Source organism: Protopterus annectens, chromosome 2.part0, assembly GCF_019279795.1.
Source record: "Protopterus annectens isolate FY-2018-M chromosome 2.part0, PAN1.0, whole genome shotgun sequence".
In the NCBI taxonomy this organism is placed as follows: Eukaryota; Metazoa; Chordata; order Ceratodontiformes; family Protopteridae; genus Protopterus; species Protopterus annectens.
This window is the reverse complement of record NC_056728.1, coordinates 420,818,750-420,834,591: the sequence shown is the minus strand read 5'-3', so window position 1 is coordinate 420,834,591 and position 15,842 is coordinate 420,818,750. Positions and strand designations below refer to the sequence as shown.

Below are 15,842 nucleotides of genomic sequence, written 5' to 3'. Positions count from 1 at the left end.
TGTCATATGCTAGTCATTTTTGTACAAATCACCCAACTTTTACTTGCTTACATTACCAAGTAACGACATGCAAGGATATGTCATTCATTCCTATTATTAAACATTACACCCCAGGTTCAAGACTTTTGTAAATCCAGCAGTGGCAACACTTGTAGTTCAGGGCTGACTGCCTGATGCTAGGAGTACAAAGCCATTAAATGGGTAGGTAAAGGTTATGAGCATTGCCTGGCATCAATGTTACTATATGTATGTGTGTAGGAGGAAGATTTTAGCCCCTTAGGGGGTGAGTGAGTGTGCTATGTATTGTCTCTTAGCCAATGTGAAGGCATATTGAGCATGCCTATGTCTGCCTACACCCACAGCAACTGCTGGTTCTCCCTCTGACTCCTCCCCTGCATGTGGCTGTGGTGAATTTGCGATTGGTGGAGGGATGTGTGCCCCTTCCCCTTGTTGATCTTGCTGAAGCTGTTTTCTCTGGATGATGTCTGTAGCATGGCATATACAGTGAATATTTTAGTACATGTACATGACTGTACTGCAGAGCTCCCCCAGATGTATCTAGGCACTGGTACCTCGACTTCAGCAGCCCAAACACATGTTCTATGATTTTTCTGGTTTGAGCGTGTGCCTCATTATGGAGTTCTTCAGTGGGTGTGTGTGCATTTCTGATGGGCGGCTGCATAACCTGCATCCCCCAGTAAATGACCCTGTTGGATATCCTCCTAGTGAACATTTGATACAGTTGGGAGGTGTGCCAGATATGTGAGCCATGGTAACTGCTTGGGTTGCCAGCACACACATTCAAGATGATCCCCTTTGCATTAAACATGACTTTACAGTTAATAGGGTGGAAACCCTTTCTATTTATATACAGCCTTCCTTGTTCCCAAAGTGGTGCCTTAATTTCCATATGTGCACAATCTATGGCACCCATACCTTCAGTGTAGTGTGCAACAGGGTAGAACTCCTGCAGATTTGTGGCCCTGTCCTCAGGAGTACGGGGAAAATATATGTGATCACGGACATGTAGCAACACAGCATTCAGGAAATGATAGAGGATCCTGGATGCTGATGCCTGTGACACCCCAAGCATGTCCCCTGTTGATCTCTGAAAGGTTCCTGTAGCTAAAATTCTAAGTGCTACACATACCTTTTTCTCAACTGGTATAGGTTCCCCTTGGTTTGCCCCGGCTCTAAGTTGAGGACAAAAGAGGCTGCAGAGTTCCTGTAGTGCATCTCTAGCCACCCTATAGCTCTGTATAATTTCCACGTCATGTAGGTTGTGATAAGTTAAACGGGGTCTGAAAACTCTTTTTCTTGGCCTTGGTCTACTAGCAGCAGCAGCATGGACTTCAGCCTGTTGCACATGCACAGGAATTAAAGCAACAGCAGCCCTTAACATTGTTCCTGTGTAGAGTCCTTTCCTTGGCTGTATTCAAACAGGTTTTGGAATTTGCAGGGAAAACCAGCACTGAGTGCAGATGGTTGCTTTATAACATGTTGAATAACTCCTCCATCTTGGATTGGTTGATTAGCACACAATTTAGCTGCATATGCTGTAATTAGCATGCCTCAGTGTTTACCTTGTTCGCGTGGCTCTAGACATTGTGTAGGGCCGCTTACTGAATCTAAAACAGTGCGGTACCATGTGTGCTCCACTGTGCAATGTGCACACTGTGTAAACAGATCATACAGGCTTTACTGAATCTGCCCAATAGTGTTGTTTGTGTGTGTTTGTGAATGTTTTTCCCTCAACCCTAACCTTACAACTTACCTTCATAAAAAACCTTCCCATACTACTGCCCCTATTTAGACAAATTTGAGGTTAGTGTTATGGGGAGTAGTGTTAATATTAGGAGAGGAAACAGTTTTTCTCAATATTATTTCATTCAATATTTTTTTAGTATTGTGTACGACTGAACTTTTTTACTGGTGTTTTCAATTCAACATTGAATTAGTTTGATTATAGATAACAGAACCATGTTTTTATATACATAATGTACATATACAGAGAGAGAGAAATAACCACCCATGCACTGCATTCATCTCAAAAACTTGGAAAGTAGGGGCTAAACAATATTTTCAAGCTTGATATAAGGCCTTCCCCTTTATAGCAAATAGCTTTCAAATGTGGAGCTACATAAATTTGATATTACATTGCCTTCCACTTTTACAGTTTACCAATGCTGATAAATTAGGACAATTTTTTTTATTTATCTGTCAGGACTTCATTGCCTTCAACTATAAACTGTACAGCATCCACACTTGATTTTCTAAAATTATACTTTATTGAAAATTACTTAAAAAAGTTAAGTAATTTGTTATCAATGTTTACCTGAAAACTAAATAAGTACACTAGTCTGCTGTTTTGCAGCATGTTTTTATAACTGCAATTTCAGTCTAGATTCCCTAGATTATATTATATAAGCTTAATGTCAGAAGGTGTTTGTAAACCTAAACAGTATGCTTTTTCCAAGTGTCTTACCATTCTCTCTGTCTTTAAGATCAACCTTCTCCTTTATCCTTTTTTTCACTCTGTCCCATGTCCTTTTGAATGTTTCTGCGGATTCTGTCTCTGTGCCACCCATTCCAGTATCACACTGACTGGATCCACACCCCTCTCTGTGGAAAAGCCCCTTCAGAGATCCACAGAGTAATCAGTCCCTACAACCTGCTGAATAAACCCCACTTCCATCTGTCTGTCTTGTTCAGAATAACCCCTTCACATCTTCCTGATATGACCTTATATACCAATATCAAGTCTTCCCCAGCTCTTGTGGTGTGAAGTGTGAAAAGTATCTAGCCTGTGTTCTTATTCCTTCATCTCTATCACATGAAACTTCTCTGATAGCTTTCAGCAGCCTGATATCTTTTCTTTATATGGCCTCAAGAACTGCAGACAGTGCTCAAAGTGTGATCACACTAAGGCCCTGTAGATGGAAGTATTACCGCTTTGCTTCTGGAATCTACAACCCCCCCCCCCACCCCAAAGATATAGCCAAGCATTCTGTTTGCTTCTACACTGTATTTTCACTTGCTCCCACTGGCCCAATCCAGGAATGTTCAACACCGCCAGATACTCTACCAACTTTGCTGCTATTGGTTTCACTTTCCCCAGCTGATATTTCACACTAGTGTTGGAGCCCAAGAATAGTCATTTGCATTTGCTTGTACCAAACCTCAACTACCACCTTTTTGACCACTCGCTCATCCCTTCCAAAGCCTTCTTCCTATACAGACCTAGAAAAAACTGGAAGGGTTGTGTAATCCCTGACAAATTCTCTCTTACTTGTCTGTGTCTTACTATTCAGTCATGCTGCTATCCAGTTCCAGTTCCTCACTTCGGGTCCCAATCCTAGTACCCCATTTTTTCTCAGTTTCTTATGTGAAAGTATTGTTGAAGTACAGGTAAATTGTGTCTACTGGCACTTCCTATCAAGTTCACCTGTAACCCTGTCATTAAACTGGATCAGGTTTGACTAACTATCAGTCTCTATAGGAGTTCCCCAAGGGTCCATCCTGGGACCCCTACTCTTCTCTATTTTCACCAATAATCTAGCCTCAGCCACAACACATGGCGCACACATGCAATATGCAGATGACTCAACCATCATCTGCACAGCCCACTCCCTACCAGAACTGCAAAAAGTCACACAGGAAGCATTTTCTTCTATTGAAACTTGGTTCTCCGATGCCCAACTAATACTCAACCCAAACAAAACAAAATTACTAATCTTCCAACCCACCTAACTTACCCTAGACAGCTCTCACTTTAACATCACAGCAAAAGACAACACCACCATCCATCCTACAGAACACACCAAATTACTAGTAGAAATAGACAATAAACTGAACTTTGACATTCACATTTCCATGACCATTAAAAAAGTGCACAAAAAATTAGGAGCATTATATAGAAATCAGCAACTACTTACCAAAGCAGCTAAAATTTCGGTAGCAAATTCTCATCTTATCTCTACCCTATACGCCTCTCTCAATATTTACTAACCTTAGACAATGCGATCTAAATAAGCTCGAAACCTGCTACAACAAAATCGGCAAATTTGCCACAGGGGCTTCCTACCGTACTCACCACTGTCTTTCACTAGCAGAACTGGGCTGGCTAGAGCTCCCCCACCTCCTTCAATGGTACCAACTCACACTCGCCCACAAACTAATAAACCAACCACTAAAAATCCCATCCCTCCAGAATCTACTCCAACCCTACATAACCACGAGACCACTAAGATCCAGCCACAAAAACCTCCTACAGGTCACAAGAGCCATTAACTCTGCTGGAGAAGCATTATTCTCCTGCACTATAGCCAAACTCTGGAACTCCCTCCCATCCTCAATTACCTCTGTAACTTCTTGCACCCACTTTAAATCCTTACTAAAAATCACACCTCAAAACTTGCCAGATATGCCCTTGCAACCCCCCCAATACCATCCACTCCCCCCACCCACTACCTCTCTCAGCCCCCTATCAACAACCTACTCTTAGCAAGCTTGGCTACTCATGTTCCCAGCCACCTACCACATAATACTAACTTCTTGTAGAAACAACTGCTAATGGCTGTTATGTACCTCAAAAACAGATTGTATCAATTGTTCAACATATTTAGTATATGTCACCATATTTTAAAATTGTACTATGTTCTACAACTGTTTTATATCTGTTTTCTTCTTGTCTTGCGTCCTTAACTGGACTAATGTCTATATTTAAATGCTATGATTTTTAACTGTATAATGCAAATAATACTTAATGTGGAGCTTTTCTCCCCGGGCCTCCACTGAAAATGGACCTGTGCCCAGTCGGACTCTCCCGGTCAACAAATGTAAATAAATAAATAGACTACTCCTTCTGTCCATGAATACATGCTGCCTGCTTGCTGCTATCCTAGAGATGGCTGACCTCTAGAAATGCTATCAGACTTCTGTTAGTGCTTCCTCCATAACTTTTTCTAGCTTTGTTGTTAAACTACCAGGCCTGCAGGTCCCATGGAACAGGAAATTGAAGGAAAGGCAACTCAGATGTTTAATGAAATGAACCTAGGTGTATTACATGCTTGTATCACACACAACTTCCAGAGACACTTAGCAGGAAAATAAAAATTGCTACTACAGAAAAACTAACATCACTGTCAGGAAACCAAGTTTAGGAAAATACTCCGTGTGGTATTTGAATCACATTGAGTAGAGCTCTACTAGAAAGTTCATCAATTCAAAATCAGACAATGCACTGCTTTTGTCACATATAAAGTGTTCCATGGATTTGTAGCATTTTTTTATGAAGGCCTTTATTGCTATTATTAAACCAAACGCAACTTAATATACACATACATACAGTCAAATTTTATAAACACTGTCCTCCATTCAGTCCACTCTTCTAGTTTCTGTGTCAACATCCTTACAAGAGCATTTATTTTATTTATTACAGTGCTTATTACTTTAATACATTTTTTCAAAGTTTTCACAGTGCATATTTTCAGCTTATGTTAAAAACAAAATATCAAATACAAAGATTTCAACTATAACCTCAATCAACTGCTTGGTTTTGGTGTGTTTTGTTCTGAACAGCAGTTAATTCAACATTTTTAGTTGTAAAATTCAGGCTTAATACTGTATATATGGGTCCCTGGTAGGATGTCGAATGTTCATAGACATACATAACAGCAAACACAGAAGGTCAAAAAAGGCGACACACTGAAGTGCCACAACACCGAAACTGAACAGATCAAACTGTGCAGATGAGTGATTGTGCAAGATCGCAGTACTGCTGGGTTTGGGGTTTTGCCCATTCCCAGCTGCAGTGTGATCTTGGAGTCAGTATATATAAGTAGCAGGGGGAATGGGAGGTGCAGCCCCTCACATGAGGGGATGCAGAGGGGGCTTGCCCCCCTGCAAAAGCTTTTACAGTCGATGTTTTCAGTTTCAGTATTGTAACACTTCAATGTTCTTCCTTTTCGATCTTCTGGGTTCACTGTTATGAACATTCAGCATTTTAACAGGGACCCATGTATTTTTTTTTCCTCCATCAAAATCAAGATCAGAACCATTTCTCAAAGGCTCTGTTACTGGAACTTACCTGCACATGAAGCACATGACCGGTGACAAGGTTCACACTGTTTCTTGTAGGCATTGTAATAAGTTCCTGTATCACACTTAACAATGCATTTGGAATCCTGTAAGCTTAAACAAGACAGAGAAGTGAAAATTATATTATGACTGAAAAAATCAGTTGTATAAGTGCACACACTGACAGATTTTACACTAAACACTGAAGTACACATTTTATGCATCCCTCATTGGCTAAATTTTATCAATGAATGAATAAATTGAAATTATTCACAGAAAAGTGATACAACCTCAAAAAAGTGTAATGTCGTCTCTAGGTTCAGCTGAAACAAACTGCCACTTTGCAGTTTTAGATGGAAAGTCTTTCGTGGCACCAGCATGATGATAATGTGGATTAGAAGTTTAATGGCGGAATGGTGGGATTTTTGCCTTCTATGTGGGAGACCTGGATTCAATTCCCAGCGAATACAGCATGGCATTTTTTGTTTTGGAAACTATTATAGATTCTCATCAAGGCACTAACATCTTGCAAGATGGTTTAACACAGACAAATGACTGGTGCCAAAGTCATGGCCTAAAAATCAATGCAAAAAATGCATTATAATGCCCCTTGGGAAACTGCCAACCCAAGATATTTATACCATTGACAACACACCCCTAAGAGTTGACTCAGTAATAAGGAATATATATCTAGACAGCAGTCTGGCCTTTGACCAACATGTAGCTAAGATAGTAAGAAAATCATTCTATGTCACCCAACTTCTAGGTAAGGGTATGGCATCCATGTCAAAGGAAGTTATAGTAGCAGTCTACTCAGCCCTTCTCAGACCTGTCATTGAATACAAAGCCCCCTCTGGCATGTACCCAACCAGACACTTTCTACAGCTGGAATGCCCACAAAGGTTTCTTGGTAGCAGAATTCAGGGCATGAATACCCTGTCCTACATTGATCGCCTAAAGGCTCTATCTCTGTATTCAGTCGCCTAAAGGCTGCTGACAGGTGATCTTTGCCGACTTACAAGGCTTCATCAAAGCAAGCCCTAATGGATATTTTGCACATGTGCAAAACCACCACCACCAGAAACACTAAATCCAGGGATCTGAAATTCACTTGTGACACAAACAGAGCATGCTGGAGAGACAGCTATTTATTCCAAAGGATCCATACAGTACAGAATAGGCTCCCATCTACGTAAAACAGAGTTCATCCCTAACACTATTCAAAAGGAACCTTGACAATTTGATTGGAAATTGTAAATGTACTTCCACTCTGGACTCCATGCCTTTATGGACAAGTATTGCCCTAACACTGCCCCCCTACAAATCGTTTAGTTACATCCCTACTAACATGCCCACCACCGTACAGACATCCATGATACTCTGGACCCAAATGGTTTGGGGTGTGCAGCTAAGCTTGTAAGGACCCTGGTGGTCGATAGCCTATTCACGTTGCAATGCATATATATTAGAGATAATATACATTGATCCTTGTGTCTCAGCTAATATTACTTGCTCTGTACTACAGCAATTTCAAACAATGAGCAAATAAAACAGTCCTCATGATTCTCAAAAACGTGCATAACATGCAGGACTGTACATTGTGCTGATCACACTTGCATACCGCAATAGAGATAAGCATGGATTCACACAGAAAGTATCTTCACCCCTGGTATGCAACTAACCCGAGGGCACACATCCTGAAAAGTCCTCCTGTGCTTATGAACTAGGAATGCATATTTAATTTTCAACTGATTTTTCCTTTACAGATGCAACTTTGGGAAGGAAAAAAAATTACAGCAGCTCATCACATAAGCAGAATGCTTTTGTTAGAAAATAGAAGTATTGGTGAAAAAGGCACAACAAACCTAGGAAGGACATGAAGATTCTGCCCAAAAATTGACAGAAGGTCAGGATCACATAAGACTCATAGATCAAGACCAGCAGCATTAATGAGTATGTCACTGTGCTACCCCAATCTGAATTTTACTACCATTCCCACCCATGATGTGGGAGCTATTGGGAGCTAATAAAACACATCTGTGTTGGAATCTAGACACTGTTAATATTGCACTCATGCAAATTTCAGTAGAAACTGTTCATCTGCTAATTTTACACAAAAATGACATAAGAAATCTCTAAGTTTACTTTTGCCAGACAAAACATTTGTGTTCCAGACTCTGAACACACATATGATGGCTAAGCCAGAAAAATGTTTTCACATCAAGTTCAAATGGTGATTTCATATACCGAATGCAAAATCACCCTTAAATAAATAACTCATAAGGAAGGGCTTCATAGTCTCTGTATGGAGATTATGACAGAAAAGTCTTACAGAAAAGTAATGGAAACAAAATGTCATACTATGAACAGTTCCCACCCACAATGCTGAAACTGGAAACTCTGCTGAAGTACACTGTGGTGTTGATCTCAGATTGTTGCTTTGTTAGGAGTAGTTTAAGAGTGAATGTTAATCGATCAAGATAACATTCTTCCAATCTTGGGTATTAAGCATCAGTGTGCATCTGCAGTAGGGTGGTTTGGTAAATACAGGTAATGTACAAGACAACTAATTTGTGGGTAAAAGGCCAAGTTAAAATATGAAAAAACATTTTTCTTTATTTTACACATCTGACATTAGTGAATGAGACACCTACTTGTGTTATGCAGATGTTAAGTAGACACCAGGGGAACTGGGTACTCTAGTAATTTTACATCTGTATCTCACAGCTCCCAGATTCAGAGTTCAGTCCTGACCTCTGATTTCTGTCTAGGTGGCTTCTACATCTTCCATCTAGGCTGTTTTTCCATTATCTAGTAAACTGTATCCTGGGTTGTCTTTTCTTCCTCAGTAGACTTAGGCTTTTGCACAATGAACAGCTGTGCAGTTTACTGGAAGATGACTGAAATAAATGTAGCAAGGGGAAAATGGATACAATGAAGTCATGTTAAGTTTGTTCATAGGTATTTACTACTGTAATGATCACGAGGATCTTTAAAGGTCTAGCCATGAATTCCCAATAAGTTTCAAGCCCTAGTATGTTAAGTACAATTAACCTAAAGCCTTTTGTATTATAAGTACAAATAACCCAGGGGCAGGCGGCATTTACACGTTACCCATCCATATGGGACAAAGGTGCCAATCCAGTGGTGAGCTTGTGGTTTATCATCCACTCATTGATATTACACTTGAATAGAGCAAGAGATCTACTTTGTATTACATGGTGAGGAAGACAATTTCAGACAAGTGTTATTCTCTGGGAGACATTTCTATCCCTCCAGTATGTTCTATGTAAATTGTAAAGGAAGTTGAGATTTTCAGTGGGTGTTTATGCCACCACTGGACTTACAGATGTGTAGTAGATCTAAAAGGATGGGCTCAGTAAAGGCTCTGTAACCAAGGCAAAGATCACCCTGTCAGCAGCCAGCAAGAAACTGAACAAAGAGGGACAGGGCTTTGGGAAGATCAGTGTAGATTTTGTGATTTATGCCCTTGATTTTCTTAGTGAGAAAGCAATGTGGTCAGTTGAGCTGTTTCAGGTGTTTGGGCAGGTACAGAACAGGGTAAATTGGTAGTCTTTTAGAAATGGGCTTACACTACACACAGCTGTTGTGGACAGTGGCATGCTTTTCTTGAACCTACTACTTCTTGTACAGTGTGTAAACTATAAATGTACACAGCAAAGCATTTTGATAAACTTGTAAGAACTCTGCAGCTCCTTACTCTAGCAGAGGTTATACTATTACTATTAAGAAACTGCACATGGTTAGCAGTCAGTACAGAAACAGCAGTACATATAGAAGGTGGCAAAAATGTTTGACTGGGGACAATGCTAACAATTCTAAGACACAGATGTGAGTATAAGAGCAAGTATTTTAGGATGCAGCATTACAAAGAAGAAAGTTAAATGCAATGTCCATTTTTTACCACATATTGGGTAGTTGCAGTGGTGCAGTGTTTAGCATTGTCAACCATACAGCAGAGAGGTTCTCTGGTTCAATTCTTGGCTGAGGTACATTCTGTCTGGGGTCTGCATGTCCTCCCTGCAGTCACGTGGGTTTCCTCCCACATTCCAAAGACATGCAATAGGTGGACTGTTCACTCTAAATTGGCCGTAGGTGCGAGTGTGTGTGTATGTGGGTAAGTGATACGGATGAACTACCAAGGCAGGGCTAACCACCCAGCAGTGTAAACCTTTGCTTGAGATGATTGTCACTGTTAAAGTGACACCCTGACTCCATGTGCAAAATGGGAAAAGGGGTTGAGGATGGATGCGAACTTGAAAGCCAAGTGAAAACAGATTTTTAAATAATTCATTCACACTGCTGTAGCAAAATGAATCTTAAGTATACAAATTATTGGATTAACTTGAATTAAGTAGACATATTGTGACCTTGACCTTTCACTCAAAGCAACAATACTTTATATGGGAACCATAAGCTTAATCTAATCATTACTCTTGAATTGGAAGAATATCAAAGCAAGCAGTGCCAAACACTGATTTTTACATATTCATCTAAGTGTAACAGAATATACACATTGACATTTTGTGGGCCTTGGGGGAAATGTAAAAATCAGAGTGTAAGAGGGACCCTTTTCTAAGGATTTCAAAAAGCTACAATAATGATTCATTTAAGAAAAAACACTGAACAGGGTTCTACCCACTTATCTCAAGAGGAAAGGCCATCAGTGGATTTAAAATGTGAAAACAATTCTATGCCAAATTAATTTTAATACGATTCACTGTAATGTCAGCATTCTTCAGAATATACAAGGTGCTACAGCTGAAAGAAAAGTAGAGTTGCACAAGTTCCCTTACCTATAACAGTAGGTGTTCATACAGCACACTGCCTTACCAGTATTCAGGCTATAGTGTCCCACTACCCTCTCTCTGGCAGTCTCTCAGAGCTTCAGACTTTGCCCTCTGCATGTCTGTGGATGGGAAAAAACTATCAGCTGCAAGGGCAGGATAGTCTTTCTCAAACAGACAGCAGCCCTTCATTTTTTTCTTTAGAAGCTAAAAGGAAAACTGGATGGCAAACGCAAACTTTGTGAACACCTACTGATCCAAACCAAAGACAATACAGCTACAAAACAAAAACTGCTAAACAAAATAACAGTAGCAACCACCAAAAAAAAAAACAGAAAACTATTCTCATCCAAGAAAAGGGGGGATGGGTGGGAGGGTACTGCCAGTAAGGCAAGTGCATTCTATGAGCATCTACTGTTACAGGTAAGTAGAACTTAAGCAACTGTAATATGTTCAACAAACACACTGCCTTACTGGCATTCAGGACTCCTAAAGCTTACCCAACCTTGGAGGAGTAAGGATAAGGGTCCAGAAGCCACTGGAGAATGGTCCTAGTAAGGCTTGCTCTGGATCTCGGAACAAGCATCCAGTTTATATTGCTTCGTAAATGTATGGTGCAAGGAACTAGTTGCTGCCTCTAGAACACTTCTGGAGTTCTCCTCTTTTCCAAAATGCTACAAAAGAGGAAAAAAACCCTAGTCAAATGTGCCTTTACCTTGCCTGGATTCGCATTGCCATGGGAGGTGCAACAAAAAGCAATACTAGAGGACGGCCAACATGCAATGGTTTGCTTAAGAGACAGACTGACCATTCTTTGCCCCATAGAGGGAAATAAACGTATTTCAGTCTTCCTAAAGAGCTGTGTTCTCTCAATGTATTAGCTAAGCTGCCAATGCACATCCAAGGTATGAAGAATCCTTCTAATTCTTAGGGTCTGGAAAGAACACAGAGAGACTGATGGACTGATTCTGAGTAAACTATGAAAACACTTTTGGCATGAAATGAGGATTTGTGATCAACACAACCCTATCCTTGTGGAAAACAAGATAAGGGCACCCCACCATGACTGCCTGTAGCTCAGAAACTCACCTTGCATATGTCAGAGCAATAAGCAAAACAGTTTTTCACGTTAAGAACTTCAAGATTATATGCAAAGTTCTAAAATGGAAGTATGTGTAAAGTTTCCATTTCAGAGCTGCTGCACAATTATTACCACCCCATGATAACCTGTGCATGCAGCACCTGTCTGAGTATTTTAAATTGATAAATAAAATAACTTTAAAATAGCCATGACATGGCTTATATTTTCAGCTCTCATGGGTGGATGTGTGCACGCATGTCAGGTATGGTGAAATCAATGAGTGGCTTCTGGCATGTGCACTTTGAATTAGAGAGTCTAACTGCAGAAATTAAATGGAAGTGTAACAGAATGCCCACCTGTTTAAAAATCTCTAGCTGTTTCACCCTTCTGTCTTCACACACACCCTGACAGCATTCTCGGTTCATTTTTAAAACAAACAGGAACTGCCTGTAGCATCAAAACATAGTTGTCAGCTGTGGTTCCCTTATTGTACATACCTTTATGGCACCAGAGACAGCTTCACTAGGTAGGATGCCACAGGCTAACTTCACAAACATTCAACTTTAAAATCACAGATTTGACTAAAAAGTACTTTAAAGTTATTTTTTTTCTGGTAGCACATTTCGGAGGAGGAACTATGCAGACGAATTAAGGAAATTGTAGGTTGTACTCATTTGCATCACTAAGACACTTGGCGTGATGATGCACAAGTGGGACACATGCTGGCATGTGTGCAGGAAACCACAAAGAATAGCACATGGATTTAAAATATATTTTTAACTAAAATACAGCAGCAAAAAAAGGTAGAAACTACCAGGAATGAAAATGGATACTCAACAGACTAGAATGTGAATGCAAGCAACACTGTCTTAAGTGCCTGTCTGCAATTGATCTTTAAGGTCAGCATGAGCTGCTGGCTCAAAAGGTAGCAAAGTCGATTTTTCTAGAGCACAGATGAGATTCCACAAAGGAGGAATTTACTTATAAGGAGGTCTCATATGCAACACTCCTTTTATAAACTGTTTTACTAAAAGAGAAGAGGAGGAAGATCCACAGGCACACAAGCAGAGATGGCCACTAAATGCACCTTAACAGATGCATATGATAAGCCATTCTAAAAGTACCTCACACAAATATTTCAAGACCAGGGGGCTATTAACGTCAAAGGACCCCCTATTCCCATCAAGACACCAATCAGAAAAACCCATCTACTTACAAACATAAGATTTTTTAGTAGCAGGTGTTCTGGCCTCCTTGAACACCTGCTGCACATCCTCGTGATAGAGGTGCCTAAAGGGAGTCAAAACTGAATCATCCAGGCTAACTGAATTTTCTCTAAACTGGGGTGAACCATTTCCCCCTGAGACTGTGTGAGCAAGTCCAGAGTGTGAAGGAGTCTGTGGTAATTTCCCTGGGCCAATATCATTACAAGGAAGAAGGAAGACTGCCTGGATCAATAGGTTGTCACCACAGTGATCTTTGGGATTTCGCTCTGAACTTTGAAAAGTATCTTCTGAATCAGAGATAAGGGTACAGGTAGAAACGCATTAAGAAACATTCCTATCCAAGGGAATGAAAACGTGTCTGTCCTCCAAGCTTGGCTGCATAAAATTGTGTTCAAATAAGGAAAATTTTGGCATATGAAAAATTTTTGACATACATTGTATAAATTTACCTCTGTAATCTCTGTGATTAAGTATCGTGCAGTACAGCATGCACAATCATACTCAACAGGAGCATTCAAAATGCCATTTTTTAAGTCATCAGTAAAATTTTGACTGCACAGCCAATTGTACCTATTCATCACCACTGACAAAGCTGCATTTCTAGAAACAAAACAATACATAAACCTTTTGTTCACCTGGTAACGGATGCAGCAAACTCTTCTAAACTATTCATGCATCTCAAAACAAATTTCAACATAAAATACTGATTGTTAAATATTTTAAACGTTACAGTAGTGGACTGTGCCAGCTTCTTCCCCTGTGATTCTAGCTACTTGCCTAGCTTGCACTGAGAAACTGGATTAGAAGAAAATATAGGCTTTTTATTATAAATGGTAGCTGGAAACACTTGAACATCTACATTTGTGGTAAGTGTACACAACTGTACTATGTTCTTCGTGTTTCACTGTTGCAGTCATCACACTTGGGTTGATTCCCAAAGCTGAGGAAGGGTAGAGGCAGTCAAGACGTGTTAGGGCTGGCTAGCAGGCCTTGTAAGACTGCCGTAGCAAATCCAGCTCTGGATTTAGAAAAAATAGGTAAGTGGTAATGCTTGGTGAAGGTGTGTACAGAACGCCAGGTTGCAGCTTCCACGATGTCCCTGGTAGGGACTCCCCTGAAAAATGCTGTAGAGGTTGAAGTAGCTCTAGTGGAATGAGTTCTGATCCCCTGAGGGCTAGGTTTTTCCATGGTGCTTGTAGCAGAAATGGATGCAGTGTGCTATCCATTTGGAAATGGTTTGCTTTGAAAGGTTCAAAAGGGGGGAGTGTGAGCTTCTCCAGTACAAAGTTAAGGTCCAAGGCTGGGGTGGGAGCTCTCCTAGGGGGCCTTAAATTGTTAGCTCCTCTCAGGAACTGTTTGATGAGAGGGTGAGAAAAGAGAGGTGGCTCAGTATTATAATGAGCTCAGATGGCACAGGCATGAATCTTAATGGATGAGAAGGATAGGCCTCTGTGGAACATCTCTGCTAGGTAATCAAGGATTTGAGGTAAGGTGGGTACAGCTGTGTCCTTTCCTTGAGACAGACTCCAAGAACAATATCTTTTCCACTTTCAGAATAGGATTTCCTAGTATTAGTACTAGTTTCTGGCCTCAATGATGACGTCCAGCACCTGTTTGCTGTGGGATGCTGGTGGTGTATTCAGGGGATAAGCCAGGCTGCGAGGTTTAGGGTTTGTAGCTGTGGATGCAAAATCTGTCCCTCCTGCTGAGACAGCAGGGGAAGGTGTCTGATGTAGATGCCAGGATGGCACTGCTGTCAGACTGCATATGAGCGGGTACCAGTGCTGGCATGGCCAGTCTGGTGCAATAAGGATTGCCCTTGGCTTGTCCTGTTTGATCTTGAGTAGTACTTTTGAGAGTAGGGGCAGAGGAGGAAAGGCATAAATTTAAAGGTTTTCCCATGTAAAGGATAGGGCATCCATCTTCCAGGCTCTGCTGTGAGGGTTCCTGGTGAAAAATTTGCTCAAATGGTGGTTTTGGGGGGGGGAGGCAAAACGGTTCACATCTGGTGTTCCCCACCTCTGGGTAAGAAGTTTGAATGAGTTGGGTTCCAGTTTCTACTCGTGAGGGTCCAGTGAATTTTGCTTGCCTGGCAGGAATTGAGCTTGTAGGTGCACTTGGTTGTTCAAGGCTGTGTTCCACAGGGCCATGGCTAACCTGCAGAGTGGGTAAGAATGAGTTCTCCCCTGCTTGTTTATTTACCACATAACTGTGGTGTTATCTGTCTTTATCAGGAGCTGTCCTGGAAGAATAAGGTATTTGAAGGTGGACAGAGCATTCTGTACAGCTAGCATCTCTTTTGATTGATGTGCAGGGGAATTTGTCCTGGGCTCCATTTGCCCTGAATGCATTTGCCTGCCATGTGAGCCCCCCATGCATAGTCCGATGCATCTGTTGTCAGGGTTTGGGCGGCGAGGGGTTGAGTGAAAGGAAGTCCCTTGTTGTGGTTGCATGCCTCTGCCCACCAAAGGAACTCTGCTCTTAGACAAGGTATGATAGGAATCACTGTTTCCAGGTCCGGAGAATGTTGACACCAGAGACTTTTTAAGTACCATTGAAGTTTCCTCATATGCAGTCTTGCATATGGAATTAGCAGAATGCATGAGGGCATGCACCCTAGGGCTAGCAGTATTTTCCTTGCAGATAGCT

General features: G+C 41.0%; 1 protein-coding gene across 2 annotated transcripts in view; it reads right to left on the bottom strand.

The window, feature by feature from the left end:
* LOC122793112 (proprotein convertase subtilisin/kexin type 5-like) overlaps positions 1-15,842 on the bottom strand; it is a 3,326,953-nt gene that overhangs the window by 138,413 nt on the left and 3,172,698 nt on the right. For both annotated transcript variants that reach the window (XM_044060853.1, XM_044060852.1), the window contains one exon: positions 6,089-6,192. In XM_044060853.1, the coding sequence (XP_043916788.1) occupies positions 6,089-6,192 (104 nt within the window). The remainder of the gene's footprint in view (positions 1-6,088; positions 6,193-15,842) is intronic.